At 48.1% G+C, this 27,701-nt stretch overlaps 1 protein-coding gene across 1 annotated transcript; it reads right to left on the reverse strand.

Annotated features, from left to right (window-relative positions):
- Positions 1-405: 405 nt before the first annotated feature.
- Positions 406-27,701, reverse strand: LOC135823955 (uncharacterized). Its single transcript, XM_065336833.1, has 8 exons — positions 27,168-27,701; positions 26,304-26,785; positions 9,855-9,929; positions 7,815-7,880; positions 2,601-2,681; positions 1,528-1,638; positions 1,255-1,320; positions 406-1,044 (listed from the first exon to the last, which is right to left on the reverse strand). Exons 1-8 carry the CDS (start codon positions 27,510-27,512, stop codon positions 987-989), a joined length of 1,284 nt encoding a protein of 427 aa, XP_065192905.1. The 5' UTR covers positions 27,513-27,701; the 3' UTR covers positions 406-986.

The raw sequence follows: 27,701 nt of genomic DNA on the forward strand, positions 1-27,701 counted from the left end.
GTGCTAGTTTCTGTAGAGTAGCAAACAGCCCTGGTGCATGGTTGCTACTAATATTTGAATGGAAATTATTTCGAGTTTGAAAACCATTCAAAAAGTGCTAGTTGTGCGTGGCAAACCAGCACTGTATACGTACTAATGTGCCAGTGTGTCACTGCATGCTCCACTGCATGCTCCACTGTATGCTCCACTGTATGCTCCACTGTATGCTTTCCCACTCCCCACAAATTATCTCAAATAATGATTTGGTCGCCTATTGCGACTGCGCGACCTCTGAATAGTATCACTGTCAGTATTTGACTGCACGTGGAGAGCTGCTGTCCATGGCTTGCCTCTTCCAATCACCAACCGAAGAGGGGACTGAGACCTATGGTCATCAACCACTGCACACAAGTATGTCACTGACAGTAGGGTAGAAGGAACTGACATGTACATGGTTATACAAACACATACACGCCGCTCTATGCGGCGTTTTAAGCACTTAAAATCAGTTGTCAAGCATTATGAACAATATGCATGTGCACACACGAACCGACAAGAAGAGATCATGTCTGTGCTCTGTACAGATGAGTTTCACCAAGGACAAAAACAGTACTGCCCGAAGATGGAGCATACTGAGAAGTTAATGCGCTGCATGCTATCCATTCCACCATGCACGTATAGCTGGTATGTCGCCACATTGTGCCTGGGAACTAGAAAGGCTTTACAAAAGATGAAAGAAGAAAAGTGCATTGGAACTTGTACTGGTGAGCTAGGAAAGAGTCCGTTCAGCGAAATGTAAGTTGAATATGAACTATTTTCCAGGCAAATTCACACTGGAGATAGATGGAGGAAGAGCAATGAGAAAGCCAGAAGAAGGGAGAATTATGTACATGTATATGTATCTGGCGCAGTCAGCAGCGAATGCTCAGTTGGAGATATAGCAGTTGATCCATGTCATCAGGTAGGCGGGAGGACAAACACACGGAGGAAAAGACCGGTGCATCTACCTAAAGGGAAGGCCTGGAAAGCCCTGAACAGATTTCCGTGACTTTCGACTTGATTGACCTGATGTTAGGAGCAGAGGAAAACAGCAACCAGGAGTGTAGAGTGAGCTTTAAACTCTGAATGGAAGTCATCGCGACAAGTACGGGGTATGCCTAGGCTGAAGAACGTAACGCATGGCAGGTGTGTGCTTGCTGCTCAGCAGCCAGTCAAATGATCAGGACTGATGCTCGTGACAGGATGGACCTCTATGAGTGAGCAGCGTGACCTTACCCGGCAATATCCATTGGTTCAGTGTCATGACCAGCGTGTGCTGCTGCTGCCGCTACCATGTCACTCCTGCAGGGTGTATCAGAAACAGCACACAGGCAGCAGCAGCAGCATGCTAATATTAAAAAGAGAAATAATGAGTTTCTCACCTCAAGCATCACCTTGTCAATGTACCGTACAACGGGAAAGGATTAGGAGATATCAGAGACAAATAATTAATGGCAGGGGCAGAGCAAGGTTCTGTAACAATGCGGCAGTGAAAGGAGTCAATGTTACCTGTGGGGTTGGCCAAGGGGCCGCGTAGATTGCCCCGGCATTTTTCCTTCGTACAGGAGGCGCTGAACCATCATCTTCTCTTGCAGCGCTTGCTGGAGACGCTCAATTTGTCTGTGCACACACAACATGGCCAATGGGTAAGCGAAACCGGAAGAAACACAAGCTCACTGCAGCTCCAAAGGTTGGCGGCAAGTGTGGCCAGCAATCATGCTATTTCCCCTGGCACAACACTGTCAAAAAATATTTTTGACTGTGTAGTGCCGGGGAAAGAGTATGTCTGCTAGCCAGGGCTTTTCACTGGTAAGAGAAATCCATTCTTTTTCCATTTCCCTTTTCAACTATAGTAACTTCCACTGCATGTAATGAAGGCTCGCATTTAAAAAAAACTTCAAACACACCATGCCAATGAAGGGATACAGACTCGGAGCAGACATACCCGATGGCAAGGGCTATGCCATTGAAGGTGTCTGTGCCAATGGGGTAAACCAAATACTAGTAAGGAGTTAAGACCTCTTAAAAATCTGGATGCAGCCGTTGGGCAGATTTCTGGTGGATTGTGAAGGGTGATCGGCTCAAAAATATGCCCACGTACTGATAACATTGCGTGCATATCAATGTGAAACAAGTTCACAGTAATGGGAGAGTGTTTCTTCTTTTGTTGCACTGAGTTTCACAGCAGCAGAGCCAGAGTCCCCAGGCAACATTCCACTGGGATAAACTAATTTCCTGTACATGGTATATTGCAGAGTTCTTGCTGAAAACAAAAAGAACTAGCAGGAGGGATGGGGTACAGGGACACGGTGCAAATGTTCTTTTTCTTAGAATTTAGTCACAAAGTTCTAGGAATTAGTCAAAAATTGTTGTACAGGTATGGTACGGTCAACCATGTGCCAAATTCAGCATTTACTTATACAACTACTCACGGTCGGAATTTGTTCCACTGTAACTATCTGAAAACACCGATGAAGCACACAACTTTCTGTCATATATAACCTCCGCTTGCTTTAAATAACCAGAGTGATACACCGCTTCTTGGTCAGGATCAGATTTGTCGTTGCCTGAAGACAACTCACCTTTGCAACCTGACAAGCTCCTTCACCTTGGGCGCAATGGTTGTGCTATTCAATTGACCGTGTGTGCCTGGAACATCCAAGCTACATCACAGGACATGGAAGAGCACCACAATTGCAACGTTTACATCTGTTGCAAGGGAGGTATCCCCAAACAAGCAGGACTAACAAAGGCCGGGAAAGAGGGAATTTCCCTTCTCACTGAAAACCAACTAGTAATAACCTCATCTGCTTCAGACATCGAAATAATTCACCAATAAAACTGAGTATAGATCAGCACAATTATAATTATCACTGAATGGCAGTGACAATGCGAAGGTGAATGACAGTGAGGTACTCTTTTCCTTGTTGTCTATCCATACGCTTTCAGTTCCGCATCAGTCATGAGGCTGCATGCACTCAGTTTTCTGTGCTCGTTTTACATTTCCAAGGTCGCAACTCCACAAGTAGAATATAAGCTTGATGCTGTTCTGTGAATCAGTTAAGGTGTGAAATTTGCAGGAGGAATGCCCAATGACACGGTGACCTGTGACGGAAAGTTATTGCCTCCCCAGGTCTCTAGAGCCCACAACATCTTAAAGTTGCAATGCGAGACGAGTGAACAGATAACAACCTGTGATGGAACATGACTCATTAGGGAAGTTTCGCTCTAAGTAATCACGTATAAAAATCCGTATGTCGCACGCGCCGGGGAGCGAGGACAACTTGCATACGTGAATCTCTCTACGGATTTCCGTAGGAATGCTCTTTCTTACGTTGGGTCCTCCGTAGGACGTTTCGAAACATTTTTCACATTTTCCGGATTGTCCATGGCAAAGTTCAAGCCGCGCGAAACACAAGGTACGCACCACGTGGAAAAATATTGGAAACGTGGTTTCAGTTCGTGTTGCATGTGAGTGGGCACATGCAGCTAACGCGTCTCCAAAGCAACACGGCATGCTCAGCAGTCGCGGAGAAATCACGTCGGGCAACACCCAACAGCGCTGATTTCTACGTATAAAAATTACGTGCAGTTCCTACGTTACTTTTTTACGTAATTACATATAGCGAAACCTCCCTTTTATTATACAAGCTCCGCTGAAAGATCTTCTCATTACCGAGCCATGTTTTCTTACTTCCTCCGTCGAACACATCTAAAAATCCATTCAGAGTTAACGGATATATGGATTTTGCAGAACAATTTTTGGCCAAATCAGTTTCAAATCCCAATTCTGGTTTTAGAACCAGCATGTCTCTATATGAGCCAGAGCACGCCAAAATATGACCACAGACCAAAAATTCGATTTTCAGTTTTTTGTTCGAAAATGATCTAACGCACCTAATGTTCACTGTCGGAAAGTTTTGGATTGATCCGACATGTCTAAGTGTTGCTACAATAGTATTATATGCAGCACTGTTGAAATGGTGAAATTCTATGTACAGCAATGGGATTGTCATTTTTGCACACAATTGATATGCCCCTTGGTTCATCCTTTCCGGGTCAGTTCCTCTGTCCAGGGTCTTATAGCATGAGCTGACAGGTACTCAGCCACATCCAAATTGTCTATAGGCAGCTGAGCTGGGTGTCCAAAATACCTCCTGTTTGGAGCACCACTGGAGAACCGCCAGCGAAAACACAGTCAACATCTGTGAGATGGCCGAAGAAGTTGGCACTCCATGTCCTCTCCATCACACTCCACCTGTACTTTCAGATATACAGTATACACTGCTGCACACAGTGTTCGTCAACATACTAGACGTCGCACTCATATTCCCCACACCAAAGCCCATCTGCACACGGTTTTCTCCACTCGCCAGACAGTACTGCTTTCGCTGCATACTGCTCATGCTAGCGATGTTCCGCATAAGGGTACTCAAATTATCGACTTGAGCAAGTTGAGGGAGCAGCAGAGTCCAGTGATTGTTTTTGCACTTGCAACCAATACTGGCATTGTCCCGGATATGTGCAGCTATGTCCATTCTGGCCAAATCATCGGCCGACTCACCTCCCAAGTCAGTGTCGATGCCAATCGCTTGCCAGGTTGTCATCAGAGTAAAATTCCTCGTCACTGCAGATCGTGGGACTACCAGCATCAATTCTTTTTACGCTCAATGAAAGTGTCGCCCTCAAATGACTCGTCGCTGTATCCATCATCGTCTTCCTTCTGTTTCCGACTCGAATCCTCAAAATATTTTATCCTGCGCATGGAGTGCGATGATGTCGTCTTCTTCCGCTCCGCAGTACATTACTGCTACTAGGCTCTTCTGTCGATACATCGATGACGATCAGTTTTAGGCGACTCAGCGCAACATGGAATACAAACTCTAACAAATAAACTGTCTTGCAACAAAGAATTGCATCCGAAACAGTCCAGTCGACCGAGGAGCACAACAACAGCGACTCGCGTTGCACTGCACTTCGTATTTTTTGCCGCGGGATTCAAATCGCGATTATCTCGACTTTTTCAAAAAAAGCTGTGGTCATGTTTAAGCGCGCTCGGGCTCATATCTATCGATGCTTAATTGAGCCAGCCAAATGCAGAACCTGGCCAAAACCAATTTCTGGTATGGTCCACTTTCTAGAGGAATGTGCCCCAAAACACAAGCAGACAAGCATTCCAACATGATTACCAAAACAATTCTGAGCTCAATCTTAGACCCATTTATATCGGAAAGCAAGATGGCCATCCTTTCCAGAATGAACTGCAGTAATGCAGCGGACTCAAACCTCACTGATTGTAACATTAGCACACAGTCTTTTGTCCTAAGCTCATAGTCCAATCATACGTATGAACTTTTAGGGGTCGCACTTGGTATTGTTAGGTACCTCCTCCCGTACCTTTTCTAGCTGGCCTGCATGCACTTGCGTACTCGCCTTTTGTCTCCTTTTGTTCCGTTGGCCTGGGTAGCTACTTGCGCGCCCATATTTGCCATAGCTACCCAGGCCCTTTATCTTGCCGTTCAGACTTGATCTCTTCCTCTCTTTTCTCACTCTTCAATGTAGTCGTTTCGTTCGTCTTGGTCTCTTGTCTCATCGTCTATAATAAATGTCGTTCCCCCAACCTACCTGTTCCCGTTGTAATGTCTGGATAATGTGTCGTCAGTCGTCCTGTTTCCAACTCAACAGTATCATGTTCAGCTCTCGACATCGCGGCCATCTTGCTTTTGACTGCACGCGCGACGAGTGCTCTTTTGGATCACGTGTGTGGTTCTCAATGCATTGTTTGCATACAAAACTGTACAAGCGCTACAAAGCTACGTATGATCAAGACCTGCAGATTTCTGTGAACAGAGTTTCAGACATGGTACGTGCTTGTTGCCAGGAGACGGCCAATGAGCGGCCAGAATAAGCAGTCAAGATCAGTCGATCTTGACCGCTTAGCCGGTCAAGAACAGCAGTCGTACAGCATCGCCCCGCACATGCGCATTTACCATTTTTCGAAGTCCTTGCCTTGGGCAACATCTCCGACGAGGACTAAAAATTTGTCTTCCTTCTCCAAAATTATTATATACTCACTACTGTCTTGAACGTCTGCAGGGAGACCAGAAACGCCAACCGACCTTGCAGCTGGTCCTGTTTCTCGCGGCGAAACGTACACAAGGGAAGCAGACCTCCACAAGTACATTTTGTACCTGCCCTAAGGCTGCAGCTTCTCAGCACTCGCATTTGAACCTTACTCTGGCAATCATCTAACTCGAAGAACGGGTTTATTCCGAATCCGTCATATTACTGGTACTAACGTTACTACTGCCTTCACTGTACTTGAATACTTTCATCTCAAAACTGGAAAGTTCCGACCAAACAAATAGCTGTTTGTGATGGTCACTGCACACAATGTGACATCAACACATTTGCCGTCAAGGCTTTCTTTCTGTTTGAATCTCTCTACTGTATACTGGGCCTTGTCAGTTGTCTGAATCACAATCCTACACAGTTGCGTCGGGCATGCCGCTCTGATCAGGCCCTCAGTCATGTGAGTGATCTTGCCCTCGGTCGCGACGCCCTCGGGGCTACGCCCCTTGGGCGTCGCGACCTCGGGCAAGATCACTCACAGACCTCGGGCCTGATCAGAGCATCATGCCCTCGCAACTGTGTAGGATACTGTATTTCTTCTTCACTGATACCGTTCTTGTTTTGACACGGCGATGTTCTCTTTCCTCGTTCTCCTTTCAAAAAAACTTCCATTTAGTTGTAAGTGACAACTGCAAACTTACTGGTAAGTGGAAGTCTAAGGCTTGCGCGCAAGTATTCCCGCTTTGAATTCGCGTGTCAATACTCAGAACAACGACCGTGGGAATCATGCGAGTGGAGTATTTCTCAGGAGGAAGACGTTCTGTTTGCAAAGTTGCTTCGATCCGCAAGGAGTATTCCAGCAACGAGTACACCTGCTACGGAAAGCGATCCTATCGGGACTTACTGACGGTATGGTTTCCTTGTTTTATATCACTCGTATCGGTACTTTTCGTACTGCACGGACTGCACTTGTATGATACCTGTGACACAAACATCACAATTGCACGGTGTTGGCTTGAGTTGGTCTTGGAGTCTTCATGGTCCAGCAACGCGGCATCGCCGAGTTGGAGAAAGAAAGCAATGAATGTACATGAACATTGTTCCAAAACAAAGACACAGGGCAAAGCGTTGCAGCAGGCAGATCATTCTGATCCCGTCCGCGCACCAAATAAACTCGAAGGCAGTCCAAGTACATGTACTTTCCGACACTGCGCGATCGCGCTCGCGGCTCGTGCGAGGCCGTCAGTGCTGTCTTCAAAATGTTCCTTGGCAGCCATCTCTTCTCCGATTTCGATGATCGAGGGCTCATTTTCTTTATTAGAATCTCCTCCGTAAATCTACCGAATCAATTTTTTTCTCAACGACATAGATTTACTGTCAGAATACTGGAAAGCAGGGCGACAACGCTCAGAAAAAGCCCTACACACGGATTTCCCTTCTACTTGACCGATTTCAAAATTTCTTTCGATAGATGTCCGCGTACTTGGCCGTCAAAGCAGCCCTGCGATTTTCGACGCCATAGCTAGATAAACGGCTGCCAAGGAACCCTTTACAAATCGCCCAAATATTGCGATATTTCGAATTTTCCGTAACTCTGATTGGCTGCACGACCCTGACGCGCACGTGCTGCGTGCGTGATGAATCAAAAATGGCTGCGATGTCTAAGTACACAAGTGCGACCCCTGACTTTACCCGGGACCTAGCATCAACTACGCATTGCTCACTTCTTCTCGCGGATATAGTGCTCGACCACTGCGTCGGCACAGATGCCGTACTCTCCTTGTAGCTTGCTGCATAACACGAAACAGAGTCACACACACACACACACACACACACACACACACGCACACACACACACACACACACACACACACACACACACACACACACACGCACACACACACCTGTATTGGCACTGTAGCACTTGCAACACTTTCGGCATGAACAGAGCTCCAAAGTATATACACGTAAGCGGCAGAGGAAGTGGGCAAGACCACAGTTTAGCACACTGATACACGGTGGGTACATTCATTGGTACACAGTGCACAATGTGTCAACAAGCTCAGCTACAAACACATAGGTTTCGCCCTGACCAATTATCACTCAATTGACATCATTCTTTATAATAATGGGGCACACGATGATGTGAATAGTTGTCAGTAGTGTGTCTGTCCAGATCATAATATATAGCTACCCAGACCATATAGTCATTCAGACCATATATAGCTGTTCGGACCTTCTATAGCTATCCATACCATCTATAGTCATTCAGACCATATGATATATGGTTATAGCTGTCCGAACCATAGCTGTCCGGACCATCTATAGCTATCCAGATCATTAGCTAAGGAAGCTAAGGACCTTTCTTCCCTCCGCCTTTTTAAGAGCCTTGTCGCGCCTTGACTTTGATTTTGTGTTTCTCATTTTGTTGCAATCACTACTTAATAATAAAAGTACTAATCCATGCCGGTTCTTTTTTTTTCTTTTTTTTCTTCTTCTCCTCCCCTTCTCCCTTCCTTGCCGTGGTTGGCTAACACCCTCTCTCTTTGTATTGGCCGGTGTTCTTACTGTGCTATGAGATGCTGTAATAAATAAATAAAATAAATAAACTATATAGCTGTTCAGACCATCTATGTTTGTCCAGACCATAATAACTATAGTATATCTGTCCAGACCATTAGAGCTGTCCTTACTACCCATACCTGTCCAAAGCTCCAAACCATCAACAGCTGGTCGAGTCATCTTTAGCTGTTCAGACTATCTATAGCTAGATCTATAGATATACAGGGTGCTGAATCATCTTCAGTTGGTCAGACTATCTACAGCTGGCTGGACCATCTATAGCTGGCTGGACCATCTATAGCTGATCGGGCCATCTATAGTCGACTAGATCATCTACATGAGCTGACTGGGCCATCTCAAGCTGGCTGGATCAGCCATAGCTGGCCGGAGACCGCCTATAGTGTGCCGGAGCATCTGCACCTGCTCAGGCCATATACAGCTGGCCAGACGTTCTATACCTGGTTTGATCATCTATATACATGTGTAGCTGGCCTGAACATCTCAGTACTGCTGGCCTGAACAAGTATACCTAGCCCGACCAGTTCAAAGGGGCTGGTGTAGCATGCCAAGCAAACCAGCAAAGTTGAGATTTAGTATTGGTTGACAGGACATAGAAACTCATATCAGATACGACCCATCAAGGGTACATGCACGAGAATGGTACCAACCTGAGCCAAACCAAAATCTCTGGTCCCAAGAAACTAAGTACAAGGCCGTCACAGCTGGGGCGGCTGGGGCGGCTGAGGCCGCCCCACTTTTTCGGCCGTTTTTTTTTGGGTTTTTTGGAGCACACTCCCTGATCGCAGCTCAGCCCAAACTTGGCAAATAATGAAGAATCCTTGTCCCCGATCGTGGTTTATTGCAGAATCAAAACAGTCTTTCATTGCACTTACAACACACTGAAATGGCACCAAATGCCTGGAAATGCTTGCAAATTGGCTTCAATTTTTGAAATTTTTTCCCGTGGGAAGATAATGAAGAACCCATGTCCCCAATCGTAGCGTCTTCTTGGTTTGTTGCAGAATCTAAAAGTCTTTCATTGTAGTTACACTGAAATGGCACCAAATGCCCGGAAATGCTTGCAATTGGCTTCAATCTTTGAAATTTTTCCCGGGGGACATACCCCGCACCCCCTTCCACGGCCGCCCCACCTCCAAAGTCGGTGCGACGGGCCTGTAAGTACAACTGTTATGCTCTCTTACTCTTCCAGGAATTGCTCCACTTCAGCTGCTTTCTGCATCGCATCCCTCATCGGCTTCTCCATTTCGGCTACATACCTGCAGGGACAGCAGACAATTTGGGAAATATTTTCTAGGCAATTTTTATACAGCTCTGTGCCTGTCATCCACACGTCACTCATTCAAACATGCCTATGAATGAATCACTGGCCTCAAGGAGAACAATACAACATCATCTGGATGTGCCTTACAGTGTATTGCCCACAAATCACATCTTTCTCAACTGCCATTGCATTTTTGCAGCAGATGCACCTGGGGTAGCCGGCATTGCATCTGCCATGTACCGTGCGTGATCAGACAGTGCGTGATCAGACAGTGAGTGATCAGACAGTGCGTGATCAGACGGTGCGTGATCAGACGGTGTGTGATCAGACGGTGCGTGATCAGACGGTGCGTGATCAGACGGTGCGTGATCAGACAGTGCGTGATCAGACAGTGCGTGATCAGACAGTGTGTGATCAGACAGTGCGTGATCAGACAGTGCGTGTGTGGCCAACAAGGCTCTTCAATACTACTTCACACAAGGGTCGTACGAGACATCGTAGGCGACCTGGTTCCAACAATCACTCGATTGAAAGACAAAGAGACAAACGACAAACGACAAGAAAACCTGAACAAGAAGGCCCGAAAAAGACCAAGATGTCCAGAAAAGGATAAAGAAGATAACGTAGTACCAAATTATCGTACAACACAGCAAGATGCGGGGGAACCATGCGCGCGACCGCGCGGGTTCACAAAAGCTCCCGTGGAACAGATATGGATACGTGATGTCAAAGAAAGCGAAAGGGTCAAGAGAACATATCTGACACGGCTTCTAGAAGACACACTGCACTACTAGTACTACGTCATGAGTACGCGACTGCACAGTCAGCGTAACTATAGAAAATATGGCGACTGGTCTGCAAGCAACGACCAGGTGCAGAACAAAATCAAACAAACAGAAATATTCAAAATACGGTTGTGAAAGAAAGAAGAAAAGAATGAAGCTGAAGGCTTACACCTGTCAGAGGGTGTTAGCACCCGACGCGTAAATAATCCTAACACTTCTGCAGCAGAACTTCAATCGCAGCAAAAATACATCTCAGGTAAGAAACTCTAGCAATAATTCGAGCGTCTCAATCTATCGTGATCCACTCACAACATACGCATGCAAACAACTCGAAACAGAGAATGTATCGGTCTGCGACAGCGTGATCAGACAGTGCGTGATCAGACAGTGCGTGATCAGACAGTGCGTGATCAGGCAGTGCGTGTCCAGGCAGTGCGTGTCCAGGCAGTGCGTGATCAGACAGTGCGTGATCAGACAGTGCGTGATCAGACAGTGCGTGATCAGACAGTGCGTGATCAGACAGTGCGTGATCAGACAGTGCGTGATCAGACAGTGCGTGATCAGACAGTGCGTGATCAGACAGTGCGTGATCAGACAGTGCGTGATCAGAAAGTATCAAAATGGCACCGTGCAGCAGAACTGTTTCTCTAACAGGGTCGTGAGTTGTCGACATGGACAATTCACATTGCTGTTTTGGGACAGAGAGAGAGAAAGAGGGCAAGGGCGGATCCAGGGGGGGGGGGGGGTTCGGGGGGGGGGGGGGGGGTTCGGGGGTTCGATCGAACCCCCTGTACTAGTATCACGTTGCCACGTCACGTCCTAATATTACGTACTGGCATGTGCTGCAGACTCATTACGTGTGGGTGTGCTCTGCACGCATGCATGCACCCCCTGAGCAGATAGAGCTGTCAACCACGCGGTGTTCAGTGGTTGTAATTATTATTGCAATGGCATGAAGACAGTTTCGACTTTCTATTTCTCTTCCCGTTACTTTAATCCTATCATGCATTCAACTTTGTAAACCATATGAACTGAGTAGGTGTTCGTTGTGTCGGGTGCAGTCTGTGTGCGTGCTTGAGATTCCTCGACAACTTTGGTGCCGAAACCCGTTGGAAGTTCTGAAAGATGGCATCGAAGTTGGATGGATTTATTCGCCCGTATCGGGGCAAACAGCACGACTTTGATGAGACTGGGCTAAGTTTCTGGTCTTAGCCAAGGTCAATAAGTGGGCCGATGACGCTGCCAAGGCTGAGCATCTTCCGTTGTTCCTGAGTGGACAAGTCTTTACGGTTGTCACTCAATTGTCTGACGAGGACAAAAAATCGCCGGCAAAAATTAAATCTGTGCTGGAGCAGGCATTTTGCCCCACGCCTGGTGCTGCCTACCGTTCATTTACGTCAAGGGCTTTGCGGAATGGAGAGACTGTGGACGCGAACCTGGCAGATTTGAAGCGCCTACTTACGCTGTCTGGCCATAAGATTGCGGGTAATTCAGATCCCGTGCTGATTGAGCAGTTCCTGAGTGGTTTGCCAGCTGATATTGGTCACCACGTTCGTATGGCGTCTGCTACGCAGAAGCTCACTGTCACTGATATGGCAAATCAAATCAGAGTCATGCAGGCATCCAAACTCCCAGAATCCCATGGTGCTGTTGCTGCTGCTAGCTCTCAGCCCAAGAAGTCGCTCGTGTGTTACCAGTGTAAGGCCGTGGGCCATGTGAGATCACAGTGCCCGAAGCGTAAGCCCAGTGAAACCTGTTATGCCTGTAAAGCGAAAGGGCATATTTCCAAGGACTGTCCGAACAAGAGTCGAGTTGGAAATGTCGCTGCTGGTCACGCGCCGCCTGAACGTACGGATATTTGCCTTGCTCTGGCAAAATCGGATGGAGACCTAGTTCGTGTAGCCGTGGACGTACAGGAACCCAGTACTGAGTCTAGTACGTGGACGCGTTTTGCCTCTGTGGTGGATTCTGGCTGTACTCGCACACTTGTGGAGTCGGCTGTTGTTGACCGATTGAACCTATCAGCTGCAGTTTCTCCCTGTCAGGACAAGCTGTTGTCTATCGACGGAACACCACTTACTATCCTTGGCAACGTCACGCTACGTGTGCAACGACTTGATGGAGCCGTCCATTTGCCTTGGATCACTATTGATTGTCTCGTTGTGCCCAACTTGTCGTCCTTGCACACGGACTTCCTGATTGGCACAGATACCATTGGCAAGGTCGGTGGCCTCACTCTACGTTACGACGGTCTAGGGGACACGCTGTCCTCAGTTGTGTTTGGTCAGCAGGCAGGTGTCGCTGCCGGTGCATCTCCCCAACCCGAATATGAGAAGCCTAACAAGCTTTCCTGCACATCGATGTTACCGAGTCCGAGTCGACAGTCACCTTGAAGGCGAATGATTGCCAAGCTAACTGCTCGAATGAGCGTGGTCATTGGATTGCTCAGTGGTCGTGGAAGGGTGGCGTTGCACCCGAGCAGCACATGGGTTCCGGCATTGGAGAGTACTCGCGGAAGTCTCTAAGCGTCAGCGAGGAGGAGCAGTTTGCATCAGAAATGAAGTTGTGGGTGGACAATGGATGGCTTGTCAAGTACGACTCCGAGGCATTCGGAGAGCCTGTCGCTGTCTTGCCGATACTTGCCGTTAGTCAGCAGCACAAGGCATCCACGCCGGTTCGGCCGTGCTTGGACTACCGTGCCCTGAATGCCTGTCTTGTGTCCCACCCCGGTGTCACCGCTCCAGCTTGTGACGCGAAACTCCGTGACTGGCGCAGACGTAGTGCCGACAGCGTTCTTCTCGACATCCGGAAAGCCTACCTGCAAGTACGGATCCATCCCACCCTGTACAAGTACCAAACCGTTGTGTACAAAGGCGAGTTGTATACCATGACCCGCATGGGATTCGGTCTGAACGTTGCGCCAAAGATCTTGGACATGATTGGCCAATGGATTACCCGTGATCACGCCGACGTTGACAACTATGTGGACGACCTCTACGTCCCTACTGCCCAGACCGACATCGTCTGCCATGAACTCGCCAGCTATGGGCTTGAGACGAAAGAGCCAGAGCAGTTCGCAACTGCTCGTGTGTTGGGCCTACAGCTGTCCTCTTCTGATGTCGAAGATACAGTCACGTGGGAACGTCGTGCTGGTGTTGACCTCAAGTTGCCAGAGTCACGAACTCGTCGTCAAGTGTTCAGTTGGTGTGGCCGTGTGATTAGTCACTACCCGGTATGTTCCTGGTTACGCCCGCTGTGCAACTACATCAAGCGGCTTGTCGGCGAGAACACATCGAAATGGGATGACCTCGTACCGCCTCATCTCGTGCAACCATGTCGTGAGGTCGAGTCTCGTGTCCGTCAAGACGATCCTGTGCATGGTGTCTGGTCTGTGCCCTGTGATGACACCACAGTGTGGCACGTTTGGTGCGATGCTTCTGGCCTGGCCATGGGTGCGGTTCTGGAAGTCAACGGCGCTATCGTCGAAGACAAGTCCTGGCTCAGACCTTCCGATGATAAGCGTCATATCAACATAGCAGAGTTAGACGCCGTCATCAAGTCGCTCAACCTCGCTCTGTGTTGGCCAGTGAAGAACGTGGTCTTGCACACTGATTCGCGTACAGTCCATGGCTGGTTGACGCAGTTGCTGAACAACATTCGTCGTGTTAAAGTGAGTGGCCTTCACGCTACGTTGGTTCAGCGTCGTTTGCAGATCATCGACGATTTGATCACTGTATCTGGCATTACAGTTGACGTTGAATGGGTCCGCTCAGAGGACAATATTTCGGATCAGCTAACCCGTGTCCCTACCTGGTTCCGTGTGCCGGACAGTCCTAAGAAGCCACAGCCTGATGTTGCAGCAGCCGGTGTTACCGTCCGTGCTCTCCCACCTCTTGCTATGGGTGACATCGCCACTGCCCAAGTTGCTGACGAGGAGATCTCGTCCGTTAAGGCCCAGCTTCTCTCCGGTGAACCGATTCCCATCTCCAGCTACAGCAGAGTCCGAACCCAGCTGGTGATTGAGGATGATGTGCTGTTTCGCAGCGTGAAATCGCCTCTCAACGATGTTGAGCTTGTGCCTGCCCTTCCCCAGAGTCTTACTGCCGATGCACTTGCAGTCGCCCATACTGTGAGTGGTCACGCCGGTTGGGAAAGTATGTGGCGTCTACTCCGTAGCCAATGCTATTTCCCTGGTATGGCACAGCGCTGCCGTGACTACGTGTCAGAGTGCACTACCTGCCGTGCGGCAAATCCTGCTCAACCTTGTCTACCGCAACCAACGCGACCTGTAACTCCCGATGGTCCCTGGCGTGTTGTGCAAATTGACACGCTCGAGCTCCGTACCAACAAGTCTGGCCGATATCACTGCGTTCCTGTCTGCATTGACACCTTCACCAAGTGGGTGGAGGTCGTCCCACTTGTTCGCCATGATGCCGAGTCTGTCGCCGATGCATTTGTTAGTGTGTGCACTCGGTGGGGTCCTCCCCATGTTATCCGCTCCGACAACGGCACCGAGCTTCACAATGCCCTGATGTCATCCCTCTACAAGGTATTTGGGGTCAACGTGTGTTTTGGCGCAGTTCGCCACCCCCAATCGCAAGGTGCCGCAGAACGGTTCAACCAAACGCTGTTGACCTTGGTGCGGAAGGTCCTCGACGAGTCCAGTGATTGGCAGGTCGACCTAGCTATGCTCCTGTACTTCTACCGCAACAGGCCCCACAGTGTCACCGGTGTCTCACCTATGCAAGCAATGGTTGGCTGGCAGCCCCGCAGTCTCGTGGTGGGTGCTACCCCAAGAGATTGGTCGTTTCCCCGCTGGACGGAGGAAATACAGCGTCGCGCCTCAGCCATGTACGATCTCCTGGAATCAGAGTTGTCGTCCTGCGATTTTGTCGAGGAGCCAACTCAAGCGTTCTCGGCTGGAGAGTCTGTTCTCTTCCGCCGTCCACACCGGCACCAGAAACGACTCCCCGAATTCGAAGAAGGTTGGATCGTCAAGCGAGTCGTTGGTCCCTCAACTGTCGTGATTGGCCGTGGCACAGCAGAAAAAACTCGTCAACACAGAGCTGCTGAAGCCTGCTGGAAGTCATTCCAGTCGTATCTCTGAGCCACTAGATGTAGCTAGTATTATCGATGACGAGCCGTTGGACCATGTGCCTTTGTCTGGTGTACTTGATGACACCGCTGGTGGTCGTCTTCTCCGCGACAGAGCCCTGCTCCGTGAGCCTAGTAGGTATGGCTCTTGAGACCACTATGTTCTCTGCTTTGTCCGAGTTTGGGTCTGACTCGTGACTTTAATTCGTGTTTTGGCCGTCTCTGACGATTGACGTTTAATAGGGTGTGTCATAAATTTGGTTCTTTTGTTTTGTTTTCTCAATTTATTGGCTCCTATTCTGCGATAATTGGTACTGTTTTTTAAAGTCGTTTTTATCTTCTTCTACTCAATTTTAGTGACAATTGTCACTAGGGGGCATGTACTAGTATCACGTTGCCACGTCACGTCCTAATATTACGTACTGGCATGTGCTTCAGACTCATTACGTGTGGGTGTGCTCTGCATGCATGCATGCACCCCCTGAGCAGATAGAGCTGTCAACCACGCGGTGTTCAGTGGTTATAATTATTATTGCAATGGCATGAAGACAGTTTCGACTTTCTATTTCTCTTCCCGTTACTTTAATCCTATCATGCATTCAACTTTGTAAACCATATGAACTGAGTAGGTGTTCGTTGTGTCGGGTGCACTCTGTGTGCGTGCTTGAGATTCCCCGACACCCCCCCCCCCCCCCCGATTTTTTCCGACCATTGTTCGGGTGTGACCACTAACCCATGGCCATGCGACGTGCGCGCCACATGCTATGGCCCAGTCGGCCCTGGCCAGAGCGGTCTTCTAGCTATGCTGCTTGGTAGATCTACATGACGTTGTACATTGTTGTTTTGTAGAATCTACGTAGATAATACAAAGTAAAGTAGATCTGCACTGAATGTACAGCTATGCGTTCGTTTCGGAGAAAGAGGTGAATGCATCTGTTGAGCTGCTGCGGAAACTTCGAAAGTAAGTTTCAAATATTAGTTTCTGAATAGTGGCCGTATAGTACTGTAATTGTCGTCGCGGCCCGTGCTTTTTGAGCTGTCTTAGAGTTCGTCCAAGCGTCTCTAAAAGAGGCAGGCTCAAGACCAGCTGCCATTGAATTTTGGCGACACTCCAACGAAAAGTGCAGCCACTACAGTGCGTTTTTTTATAATAGACTCTGAAATCCTTGAGAACGTACTCAAGGCCACTTTTGAGAAAATGTCATGCGAGTTGCGTCACGAAAATCTGCGCGCGAAATTCGAAAACCAGGTGTGACTCGTGGCAGTTCTCCATTTTGTTCAGAGTGTCCTTCGAGCTCCTCGTGGCTGGAGGAATCATTTCGTTGCTGACTGACTGTGGCCCTTTTTTGCCCGAGTGTCTTTTCGTTCGTGGCAACTTGTTCTCTCGACATGCAACATAACTATAACAAAGCGCGAACGGGCCATGGTGGTGTCTGTTTTACAATTTTTGCGAAGACGAGGAGAACAATGGCTGGGCATCGAATTGGTCCCAAGTATTCCATTTGTCATGCTGCTGTTGCGTGTGGCGTCAGCATTTCCACCATGAACAGATGTACCAGGGATGCTGACGGCAAAAATCAGCGTGCTGCGTTGGCCTTCAGTGGCGGATCCAGGACTTGGCCGAAGAGGGGGCCCAAGGTATCCGTCCTCCCCCCCCCCCCCTTCCCAAAAAAAACAACAAATACATCAACAACAAAGTCCTGAAGTTGTGAAGAGCTGTTGTATTTAGGGTCCGGCGGATTCTGCCGGCAGAAAAATTGGCAGAATTCGGTACTTTTTCTGGTAAGTTTCATGCATGTTTGGTATGTGGATAAAAAAAATGGAGGTTTGTATGGTTCTGCCAATTTCACTGCTTTTCGAGCAGAATATGCCACCTTTTCGAGCAGAATCCGCCGGTCCCTAGTTTTATTCCATTCTCACGACATTTTCAAACTGCACTGGAACATTTCCACTCGACAGCGGCTGCGAGGGACCTTTGGACGGCTCTTCAACGCGAACTCTCTTATCTACCGGTCCACTGAAGAACGACCTGATGTCAGACCCTTTCCTCTTCATCGCATATCTGAAGGTAAACCCGTTGGATACACGCGAAGTAGAGAGAGCGTAATAGTTTCTGACAAGTGAAAAAGAAAAAGGAAGGACGAAGTCGACAGCACCGTGCACCATACAGGACTTCAGCCCAACGCCATCGCTGCACTATGCACCATGTACCAGGCCCTGCATTTTTGGCACGTTTTTCACATGTTTGAAGTGCGGCCGTGTCCTCAGGTCGCAGTGCGTACAGTAGTTGTACACAGCGCGCTGGCTAGTACAGTGCGTGACACCGGGACACTTATAAAAGTACGTAGCACGCGTGACCCACTTGACACGGCAAGTCAATTTTCGAGCGCTCATTCTACAGTCTACTGTAATCGATCCTAGACCAAGGTCGAAATTTTCAAAGGGGGGGCCCAGGCCCCCTGGGCCCCCCCCTGGATCCGCCACTGGCCTTGTCTGTCTCCAGTGATGAAGGTAACGAGAGTGACAATCCCCAATGTGAGACTCGTGCCATAAAACCACTCAACCCTGGCGGATTTGCTTTGGACTGTACAAGAAGAAATTTACGGATTCTATGCTGCGAAGGAGCACCCGACACTGGACAAAGTTCCTGCTCGCTGCATAGAAAGCATCGACGATTTTCCAGACATGAGCAAAACTAGCTCTTGGAAAATGTTGCTTTCCATGGGATTCCAGTGTGGCAAGACCAGAGGTATCACACACATGATGATGGAACGGCACGGGATTGTGTCATGGTGGCATCGCTACCTGTGAGACATACCTGGATGAGACGTGGGTCAATGCGCGTCACACAGTTACTAGGAGGTGGTACGACAATGGTGACAGGAGTGTATAGGCAAGCAACCAAATGAAGCACCATCAGGTAAAGGCAAGTGCTTTATTGTTCTGCATACTGGTGGACGGGACGGATTCGTGAAAAACTGCGCCGATGTGTTCGTGACTGGAGACCGACGAAGCGGACGCCAACGATGATATACGTCATCGGCTGTCCTAGCACATCTGTTCACTGTGTAATACTGTCGTCACAAGTGCAACACAAAACACGGAATTATTGGGGCCGTTTCGACGCTCGCTGGTCTTCTACTATTCGCAGATGTTGAACCAGACACAACTGTGACCTATTTGCATTGTGTGTTTGTGTTTGTGTGTTTGTGTGTTTGTAAAACCGCTCATGTATTGCTTCCTTTTAGTCTCTTTATGGGTGCTGTGTGAATTGCCCTTGTGATTTGTTGTGGTGTTTGAATTTTCACTGCATTCTTTCAGGGATCGAGGGAAGTTTGAAGTTTGTATGTATGTATGTATACTTTATTTGAATTCGCAAATCCAAACGAGCACAAATGCTCAATGACAAGGCAGCGAATATGTTATTATGTTACAGGGAAGGAGGGTTGGGGAGAAAATAAGGAGAAAAAAGAGAGAATGGTAGATATCTCAATGAAGAGCGAAGCGTTATCAAACTACAAGTAAGCCAGCGAACGATAAGTCGATAGTTCTGTAACCCGCCTAATAAACTAAGTACTTTTTTCAGGCGTGCAGTGGACTGTCATTAAAACAGAAACAGAAAAATAATAATAAGGCACCCATTTTGTTTGTCCAGGGGATGGCCCACGCCTGGTAAAGAGAATAAAATAGAGAAAATAAAATAAACTAAAAATAAAATAAAAAACAAGTCCACCATTGGCTCCCGTGGCCATGACCAAGTCACTCCCTCCACCAGCGGAGGTGGATGTGGCTTTGGCGACGCCACGTGTGTTGCATGCAGACACGTTTGCATCAGCATCGCTTGCTGCATCACCGGCAGAGACGACAACAATACCTACCTCAATGTCAACGAGACCCAGAAGAACAACTGCTAAATACACCATGACCTATTTCAGTACGGAAGTACCGAGCCAACGGAATACACAACAGGAACGTGAGACGAGGGATGGGAGGAGACGGGACCTGATTGCTCCGAGGCAGGAAGTCGTTGAGGAGGATTCGGCCAGTGAGTCCAGTGATTCCGGTGAGTGTGAGAGCGAGAATGATCGTGTGAGTAAGAGTGGGTGCGAGCGTGTGTTTTCTAGTAGGAAGTCATCAGTGTATAAGCATCTTGCATCTCGTCCTGATTGCTGTAAGGTTTATTCTGATTCTTCTTTTCTGTTTTGTGCCGTGCTCGTCATGGTTATAAGTTGCAGTTGAGTGTGTTAGAAGCCGTTTGTCAACGTCTTCATAAGCCTAATCTGTGTGTCCAGAAGGACAGCATTATTCGTTTGAAATTGTTTTAGTAGCAACTTGTTCTGTCTGTTTGGCTCTGGTTGGCCATGGTGTCATATTTTGTGTCACAGTATACTAGTAGTCCTTACAAGTTCGTTAAGTGCTTTCGCAGTTTTTCCTGTTATTACCTTAGTGCTAGAATTATCATTTTCATAGGTGTTGTTTCTTCTCACTCCATTTCTCTTTATTAGTATCTTTCTGGATTGTTTTTCATTAGTACAACGTAGCTTCCTGAGGAGTGTTGTGCGAAAACTAGTTCGAAGTACAATTTTTTGTTCATCATTTCTTCCATATCACATTTTTTCTTTCTTCCATGTTCTTCACTGCCTTCGTATACACTCGTTTTTTGAATACAATAAAAGCCTTTGTGAAAATGTCGGTTCAGCTCGTTCTGTTGATCGCAATTCTAAAAATAAAAAACAAACAAACAAAGTACTAACAGTTACTGCTAACGAGAGTACTTGTTACTAACATCGGGAGGATGAAAGGCCCAACCCTGCCCTGCCAGTTACGGACTTACGGGGGTCGCCATGGCAAATAATAATGGTAAACAGTGAAAATCAATCACAGACAGGAAGCTGTCTCAGGGCAAGTTTCTAATCATAACATCAGGAAGATCGGAGGGTATACGGTACGACGGCAGCTTTGAAGCTGCTGAGAGACGACAGTACTCTGACTGCATCCGGTAGGACGTTCCAAAGGGCACTACCTCGGGAGGCAGGGCGAGATCGTCCGGCGCGGGTTCGTGTAGCTGGTAGACGGAGCCCCAGGGCGAGATCCAGGCGCGTCCTACGATCCGCGCAGCGTACAAAGAGCTCCTGGAGGGATGGACTCGCACTGGCGTGTATGCACCTCCAGACAAAGACCAGGACCTTCTGCCGATGTATTTCTCCAATCCTGAACACCTGCATGCGTTCCAGGAGATCACTGGCACGAGAGAACCCCGGCCGGCCATAAACTGCTCTTGCCCCACGGTTTTGTGCTACTTGGAGCCAGTCGGTCTGGGCCTGAGTGAGACCTGGGCTAAACGCAACGGACCCATACAGTAGATCCGGCATGATAGCTGCCTTGAAGAACAGTACAGGGCTAGCAAGTGTTAGCGACTTTCGTGTCCGCCACAGAGTTCCAATTTTCTTATTGGCTTTCGTGATGCTCGCATCGACCTGGGGCTGCCATGACATGCGTACATCCAAGGTGATGCCAAGGTAGCGGGCACTGGTGACGCTTGGCACGGGTATGCCATCGCACTTTACCACAACGTTGGGACTCTGGCCATTGGATCCTGCAAAGACAAGGAGCTGACTCTTGGTGGCGTTGAGGATGAGACCACGGGAGGCTAGCCAGCGAGCTAGGTTAGAGACGGCTGTTGTGAGCTCAGAAGAAACGAGGTCAGCGCTGCGGCGGGTGGAAGTCAAGGCTATATCGTCTGCAAACTGGATTGACATAGTCGGGCAGGTAACAGTCGGTACGTCTCTAGTGTATATGCTGAAGAGCAGCGGCCCCAGGACCAAACCCTGCGGAACACCGCAGGTGCATGTAACAACCCTGCCGAGTCCGGTACCAGTGCGCACTTGCTGTTGGCGACTTGACAGGTAATGTTTGAACCAAGTCAGTGCTCCTCCAGTAACGCCAATGTCAAAAAGGTCCTGGATAAGAATGCTGTGCTTGACTTTGTCGAAGGCTTTCGACATATCTAGAAGGCAGGTTGCCACAACTAGACCGTCATCTCGCCCAGTGTCGACTCTGTCAGTTAGTAGGGAAAGAGCGTCTTCCGTAGAGTGCCCATGACGGAACGCAAATTGGGTCACTGGCAAGATGTTCATCCTTGCGACATGTTCCACCAACGATTTCTGCACGACCTTCTCAAGGATTTTGGACAGTATCGGTAGCAGTGATACCGGTCGGAAATTTTTGGGAACAGAGGGATCACCAGACTTGTGGAGCGGAACAACGTGAGCTAATTTGAACTGCTGTGGAACTTCGCCGCTGGATAATGATGCATTAAACAATGTGGTAAGAGATGAAGCTAATATATCAGCACAATACTTGATTAGGAGACCCGGGATTCCATCACTTCCAGTAGCTTTGGCCGGGTTGACTTGCTGCAGCAAGCGCTCCAAAGCACCCACTGTGACGGGTGGAAAGGACACTAGGGAATGCTCTGCAGGGGGTCCCGCAGGCAGGAGTAGTTTGGATGGCCGAGTGATGTCGGTGACGACAGTCTCGAAAGCAGACGTAATCGCCTCTACACCACACGATGGCTCCTGATGTGTCCGCTTTAGTTTCCTACATGCATGCTGGAATGTTATGATTTATTGAGCTAATTGCAATACAGCATTTGAATTATTCAGTACAGTTTGCCACAGTAAGTTGTGAAAAGCCACGACACTGGTTTCCTACAAAGATTAGGAGAACTGCAGACAGCAGTGCACAACTGCACAGTCATGTACATGTACGTACATGCGCGGTACCGAAAAAGAAGAGAAAAAAAGAATCAAGATGAAGTCTGTACTGGATTCTAACTCTGGCGGACACCATGCACGTGATGAGCTTTCCTGGCTAAAACTTTCGTTTTAAAATCAAAATCCACTGAAAACCATTTAACCCTTTGTGACCCCATCGATCGATATCGATCGATTGGTATACAGTGGCACTACAAATATTATATCTCTGGTGTTCCTTCCCCGATTTTCATAAACAAACCGTCTACGTTTCGAGAGGAACCTTGGCTATCACGTCGAAGTTATCCGAAGTCTCCACGAGGTACGATGCCGCCGTGGTGAGACTCGAGGTCGGCGGAAAACTGAAAAATTCACTCCGATCAAAAAATTCAAATTTTCAAACTGCGCTTTGCAGGGGTTTTCCCCGGAGTGCTACGTCATACTCAAGCATGCTGCACGCCAAAATTTTGCGCTTGAAACGAGCTTTCCGCTGTAGTTTATTTGAAGTCGATGTGATGAAGGAGAATGGAATGGCGGCTGTTTGAACTTTGCTGGAGCTGTTCGCGCACGGCTGCTGTTTTGAGCGGCATTCTAGGCCACGCAGAGCAGAGGCCATGCAGGTAGCTGGCTTGAGTGTGGTATTAGTCGCTTCGTCTTGGAAATACCTTTCCAGCGGTGGCAAGTTTGTAAAAATCGGTGAATGTTTGGCAGAGATACAAGCGAAAGTGCATGTTATTTGGAGGTGAGTAAATTGTCGTACTTTCAGTGGGGTCACAAAGGGTTAAAACCGGATTTTCAGCCAAAACCCTTCCGAATATCTAACTTTGACAATTATTATTATTCCGATTCCCAAACTTAATTTTCTTCGATCCAAGACCCACACAAACGCTGCTGTGAAGAAAAAATTTCAAATTTGGAATGAGAACAAACTAAAAAGTCAAAATCGACAAATGTCTGTTTAAAAAAACGCACTGTAGTGTCGAAGGTAAAACAAGGAGCGAAACTTTGAAAATTACCTTCAAGTTCAACGGCCCATCATCCAATAATCAAAATTTCTCCGAACTGGGGACAATTATGACTTGGGACACGAAAGATGCAGGAAGCCTGCCTTATGGAACCTACTGCACAGTGGAGTCAACATCGGGTGGCTCGGAGTACCATATTACAGTCCATTCATTGGAAACTGGCACCCTAACTTGTTGGTGTCTCCCACACATACAGTTGAACATCGTTTATCCGACCACCTCTGGGCAGACAACTGTCAGGTGGTGTTCAGATAAGGCGAATGTTCCGGATAAGAAAAAACTGTCACTCACACACTTTCAGTGGTTATTACTAGCCGCACGACCTTTTTACTTTTTACTTTTCAAAATTTTCGTTTTTTTTGAATGGCTCACTACATGCACAGTGCGTACTCTACGGCACGTGCGCCCAAAAAAACTGTTACGGATAATCGAATGGTCGGATAGTCGATGTGCGGATAATCGATGTTCAACTGTAGTTGTAGATATCGTGAAAGCAACAGTGCATCCTGCATTGTGTGACCCGTGCAATTACTCCTTGCCACATTTGAGGCCAGAAAAGTCCAAGAACAGGGAAATAGAAATTCAGTCAGGTTTTACGAAATAGGGACAGGTATACCATAGCAATATGTATGGAGAAGCAGATCCAAAACCCAGATTTTGGGGATTTAAAGCGGGTTTTGATCCTCAATTCGGCCCAAATCGGACTTTCAAAAGCCAGCGGGACAGTTTCCGATGAATGGACTGTAGTGATATTACGGACAATTGTTACAGACAAGCTGCTGGAGAAATTACCAATTAGCAATTCTGCGGCAAAGAAATTGAAAATGTCTTCATTGTGCTACGTGTCTTCAATAATGTTTTAGCTGCAGAGTGTTGAAAATATGGGTGCAGCTGGCATGTTCAAGTACAGGCTGCAATACAGTACATTGGTGCTGTACCGATAACGCGAACGTGTGAACTAAGTTACTTACTATTCAATCTGATCTAGAATTTGCATTTCAATCGTTCTTACCCTGCTTATCTGCAAAAGATCGTGAGCGCCTATTTGCTGTTCACCGTCGTGCGATCCGAGCTGCCTGTGGTGCCCATTACTGTGCTGACGTGGACCCCATTTACCACTCTCTTAAGCTATGTCCTCTGGACCACCGTTTCTTAGTTGTTCATAAAATTTATCTTTCAGTGTAAAGTAGCTCACCCAGTTGCGAGTTTAGATTCTCTATTTTGTGGGCACAGTACACCTGCTTACACCACTCGCGGCTCTTCCGCAAATAATCTTTCGTTATGTCGATATAAGACTGCATGCGGGTATCGCTCATTGTCTAGTAGGATTGCTTTACTTTGGAATGCTCTGCCCTTTGAAATGAAGTCTTGCAATACGTCTTCTGTATTTAACGCCCATCTTGCCTGCCTTCTTAATGACGGGCCACAATGTGCCCGGTTAAAACAGCTCCTTTTTGAAATTGTTTTCAATGAGTGATGTGTCGCTTTGTTTTTCTTTAATTGGTGCTTTTCTCCAATGTCATGCAGTCGTATTTATACAGCTTTTATTTCTTGTGTACTTGCATACTGGTATTAGTTTAGTCCCACAACCTGCGATAAAATGATCAGCTGTAGCACCTACTCCACTTTTATGTTTATGTATCTATGTCATTCGGATCTTCCCAAGTTATGTCACTTCTCTGCGGTTGACGTCACAGTACAAGAATTAGCAGAGAAGTAGTGTTCTCTGTCCACCCGGGAACGGGTACGAGGGAGCACGGTCTGGGATAAAAGGAGGTGACGAGTGCAGGGTCGGCCTCTTTTGTCTTTGTGCGGAGAGTTGAGTGGGAGACTTTTGTCTCTGCGCTGTGGTGGCCCCCACTGGCAATGTTCACGTGTTCAATAGTGGTGTACACGTATGAGTGAGTGTGCGGATGTGTGCGCAACGAGTGAGTGCAGGGTGGACAGAGAAGTACATCGTACTGTTGAGATACCGAATTCAAATAAATCAATACCAATACCATACTTGTCAGGGGCGTAGGAGGGGTTTTGGAAGTGGTACGACCGAAGGTCGGTGCGGCCGAAGGCCGTGTTGGAGGGGGTGCGGGGAGCTCCCCCGGGAAAATTTTGTAAAAAAGACACAAAATCCTGCATTCTGGGAACTTCTGGCACACTTCTGGCGCAGTGTGCAGTCGAGTCGAGTACAGTACAACCAGCAACTGCAGATGCATAACAGATCTACGAGTAGATCCACGAGTCTAGAAAAAAGGTCAAAGTCTGATGCGCATATGCATCAATGGATCCTGATTTTTTTATTACGGTTTTGCACGTTCCAGACGGACCACACTTTTCGAAAAGTGGTACGGCCATGGTCGTACCAGTCGTAGCGGGTGCTACGCCCCTGCTTGTTACACATGTGTATGTCATCATTTCACCATTGTGGGTAGGGTGGGGAAAAATTGAACCCCCTTGGGAAAATCCTGGATCCGCCCCTGGAGGGGGGGGGGGTGGAGAGATACAGAGAGAGAGAGAGAGAGAGAGAGAGAGAGAGAGAGAGAGAGAGAGAGAGAGAGAGAGAGAGAGAGAGAGAGAGAGAGAGAGAGAGAGAGAGAGAGAGAGAGAGAGAGAGCGAGAGAGAGAGAGACCACGGACAGACATACATACATACATACATACATACATACACACACACACACAGACAGACAGGCAGAGGGGGGGGGGGGTGTCTTACCTCTGATATGCCTCTTTTTGTGCTGGACCAACCTCATCACTTCCAAGGTCTTGCATTGGCAGCGCTTGCATGTCCGGATTCCGTTCGTACATCGCTTCCCTACCTTTTACGTACGAGACATTCTTGAACACTTCAGTCACCAGGCCGATTACGGCCATCCCGAGAGGCTTGTCGGGCACTCCGCTAGCTTCGTAATACACTTCCAAGTCAAATGGCTTGTCGTCTTGACCATACTCGCCCGGGATGCACAGGATCTGAGCCATCTCACGGTGCATTTGGGCCATCCCTGCTGGTTTGTTGTCTGGGTCGAAGCCCAGCTTCACCATTTTCTCCCGATACCGCTGCAGATAGCCGAGGTAGTTCTGGCTCAGCGATTCCACTTCCTTCTCAATCTCGGGGCATTTCAGGCCGGCCTTCTTGGTTCGGCAGATGATGACATAGTCATTCAAGGAGGACACGGTCTCTGCCGCTGCGATGCGAGCCTGCAGGAGATCGTGGCAAAACCAGAATTCAGATTCACACACTGGTTTCTACAATAAGGAAGTCAAGCCTGCCCATCGATTCTTCTGTTCACGGCGGTGTAGGCCATTGACCTCTCTAGTGAATGTGTGACTGGGGGTGAGCAGAAGACCTGGCGCATCGCACCAAAATCGTCACTACAGGAGTTTGCCCGGAAATATATCCGCAAATGTGCCCGGCAATCCCTGGTACCTTGGATCAGAGAGGGGAGCATTCAGACACATCACACTCAAATTAATAGCAGTGACAAAGTGAACATTAAACAACGGCTGCTGATTTTAATAAGAATTGTGCAGAAGCTCATCATGCAACATTGCATCACACGGACGATGGTACCGCACTTACATCTAGAATACTGGCTCCGTCTCTGCGCCTCTTCTCTAGGATGGGTTGCGCCTTCTTGCTGGCCAGTTTGATGCCAGGATGGTGCTCTTCCATTTCCAGCTGGTCGGCCACCTCGCATAGGCGCACGGAAAGGTCCAGCGCTTCCCGCAGGTCCTGCATCATCTTGCGCACTCTGGCTTCTTGCGCTGGTGCTTGTGCTTGCATCTGCTGATGCTGGGAATGCGCCGGTTGCTGGTGTTCTTCATATCCCGAGTATTGTTGCTGCTGCCCGCCGTGTGAGTGGTGGGATCGTGGCTGTTGTGGACGCGATCGGCCGAAGCCTTGTTGACTCTCGAAACGCGACATCTTGACTTGAGCGGACAGGCTGAAACTTTACTTCGATGACTGCTGTTGCAATTACGCGCAGAAGAAAATGTAATGTTCAGGAGAGAAAGCCTACGAGCTGCGTCTAGCCGCAATGTTTGCCGTTGTGACCGACAAGGTGAGGAGAGCAGGCAGTTTTATAGTCTGATCGGGGCAAACACAAACACGAAG

Source organism: Sycon ciliatum, chromosome 8 (genome assembly GCF_964019385.1).
Source record: "Sycon ciliatum chromosome 8, ocSycCili1.1, whole genome shotgun sequence".
Taxonomy (NCBI): Eukaryota; Metazoa; Porifera; class Calcarea; order Leucosolenida; family Sycettidae; genus Sycon; species Sycon ciliatum.

Bases quoted from the DNA above. Each gene is read 5' to 3' on its own strand.
- LOC135823955 (XM_065336833.1), bottom strand. From the start codon at position 27,512: ATGTCGCGTTTCGAGAGTCAACAAGGCTTCGGCCGATCGCGTCCACAA. The intron at 26,786-27,167 runs GTAAGTGCGGTA...GATCTCCTGCAG, and splicing joins ACGGAGCCAGTATTCTAGAT to GCTCGCATCGCAGCGGCAGA. The intron at 1,639-2,600 runs GTGAGTTGTCTT...GTGTGTGCACAG, and splicing joins GAGCTTGTCAGGTTGCAAAG to ACAAATTGAGCGTCTCCAGC.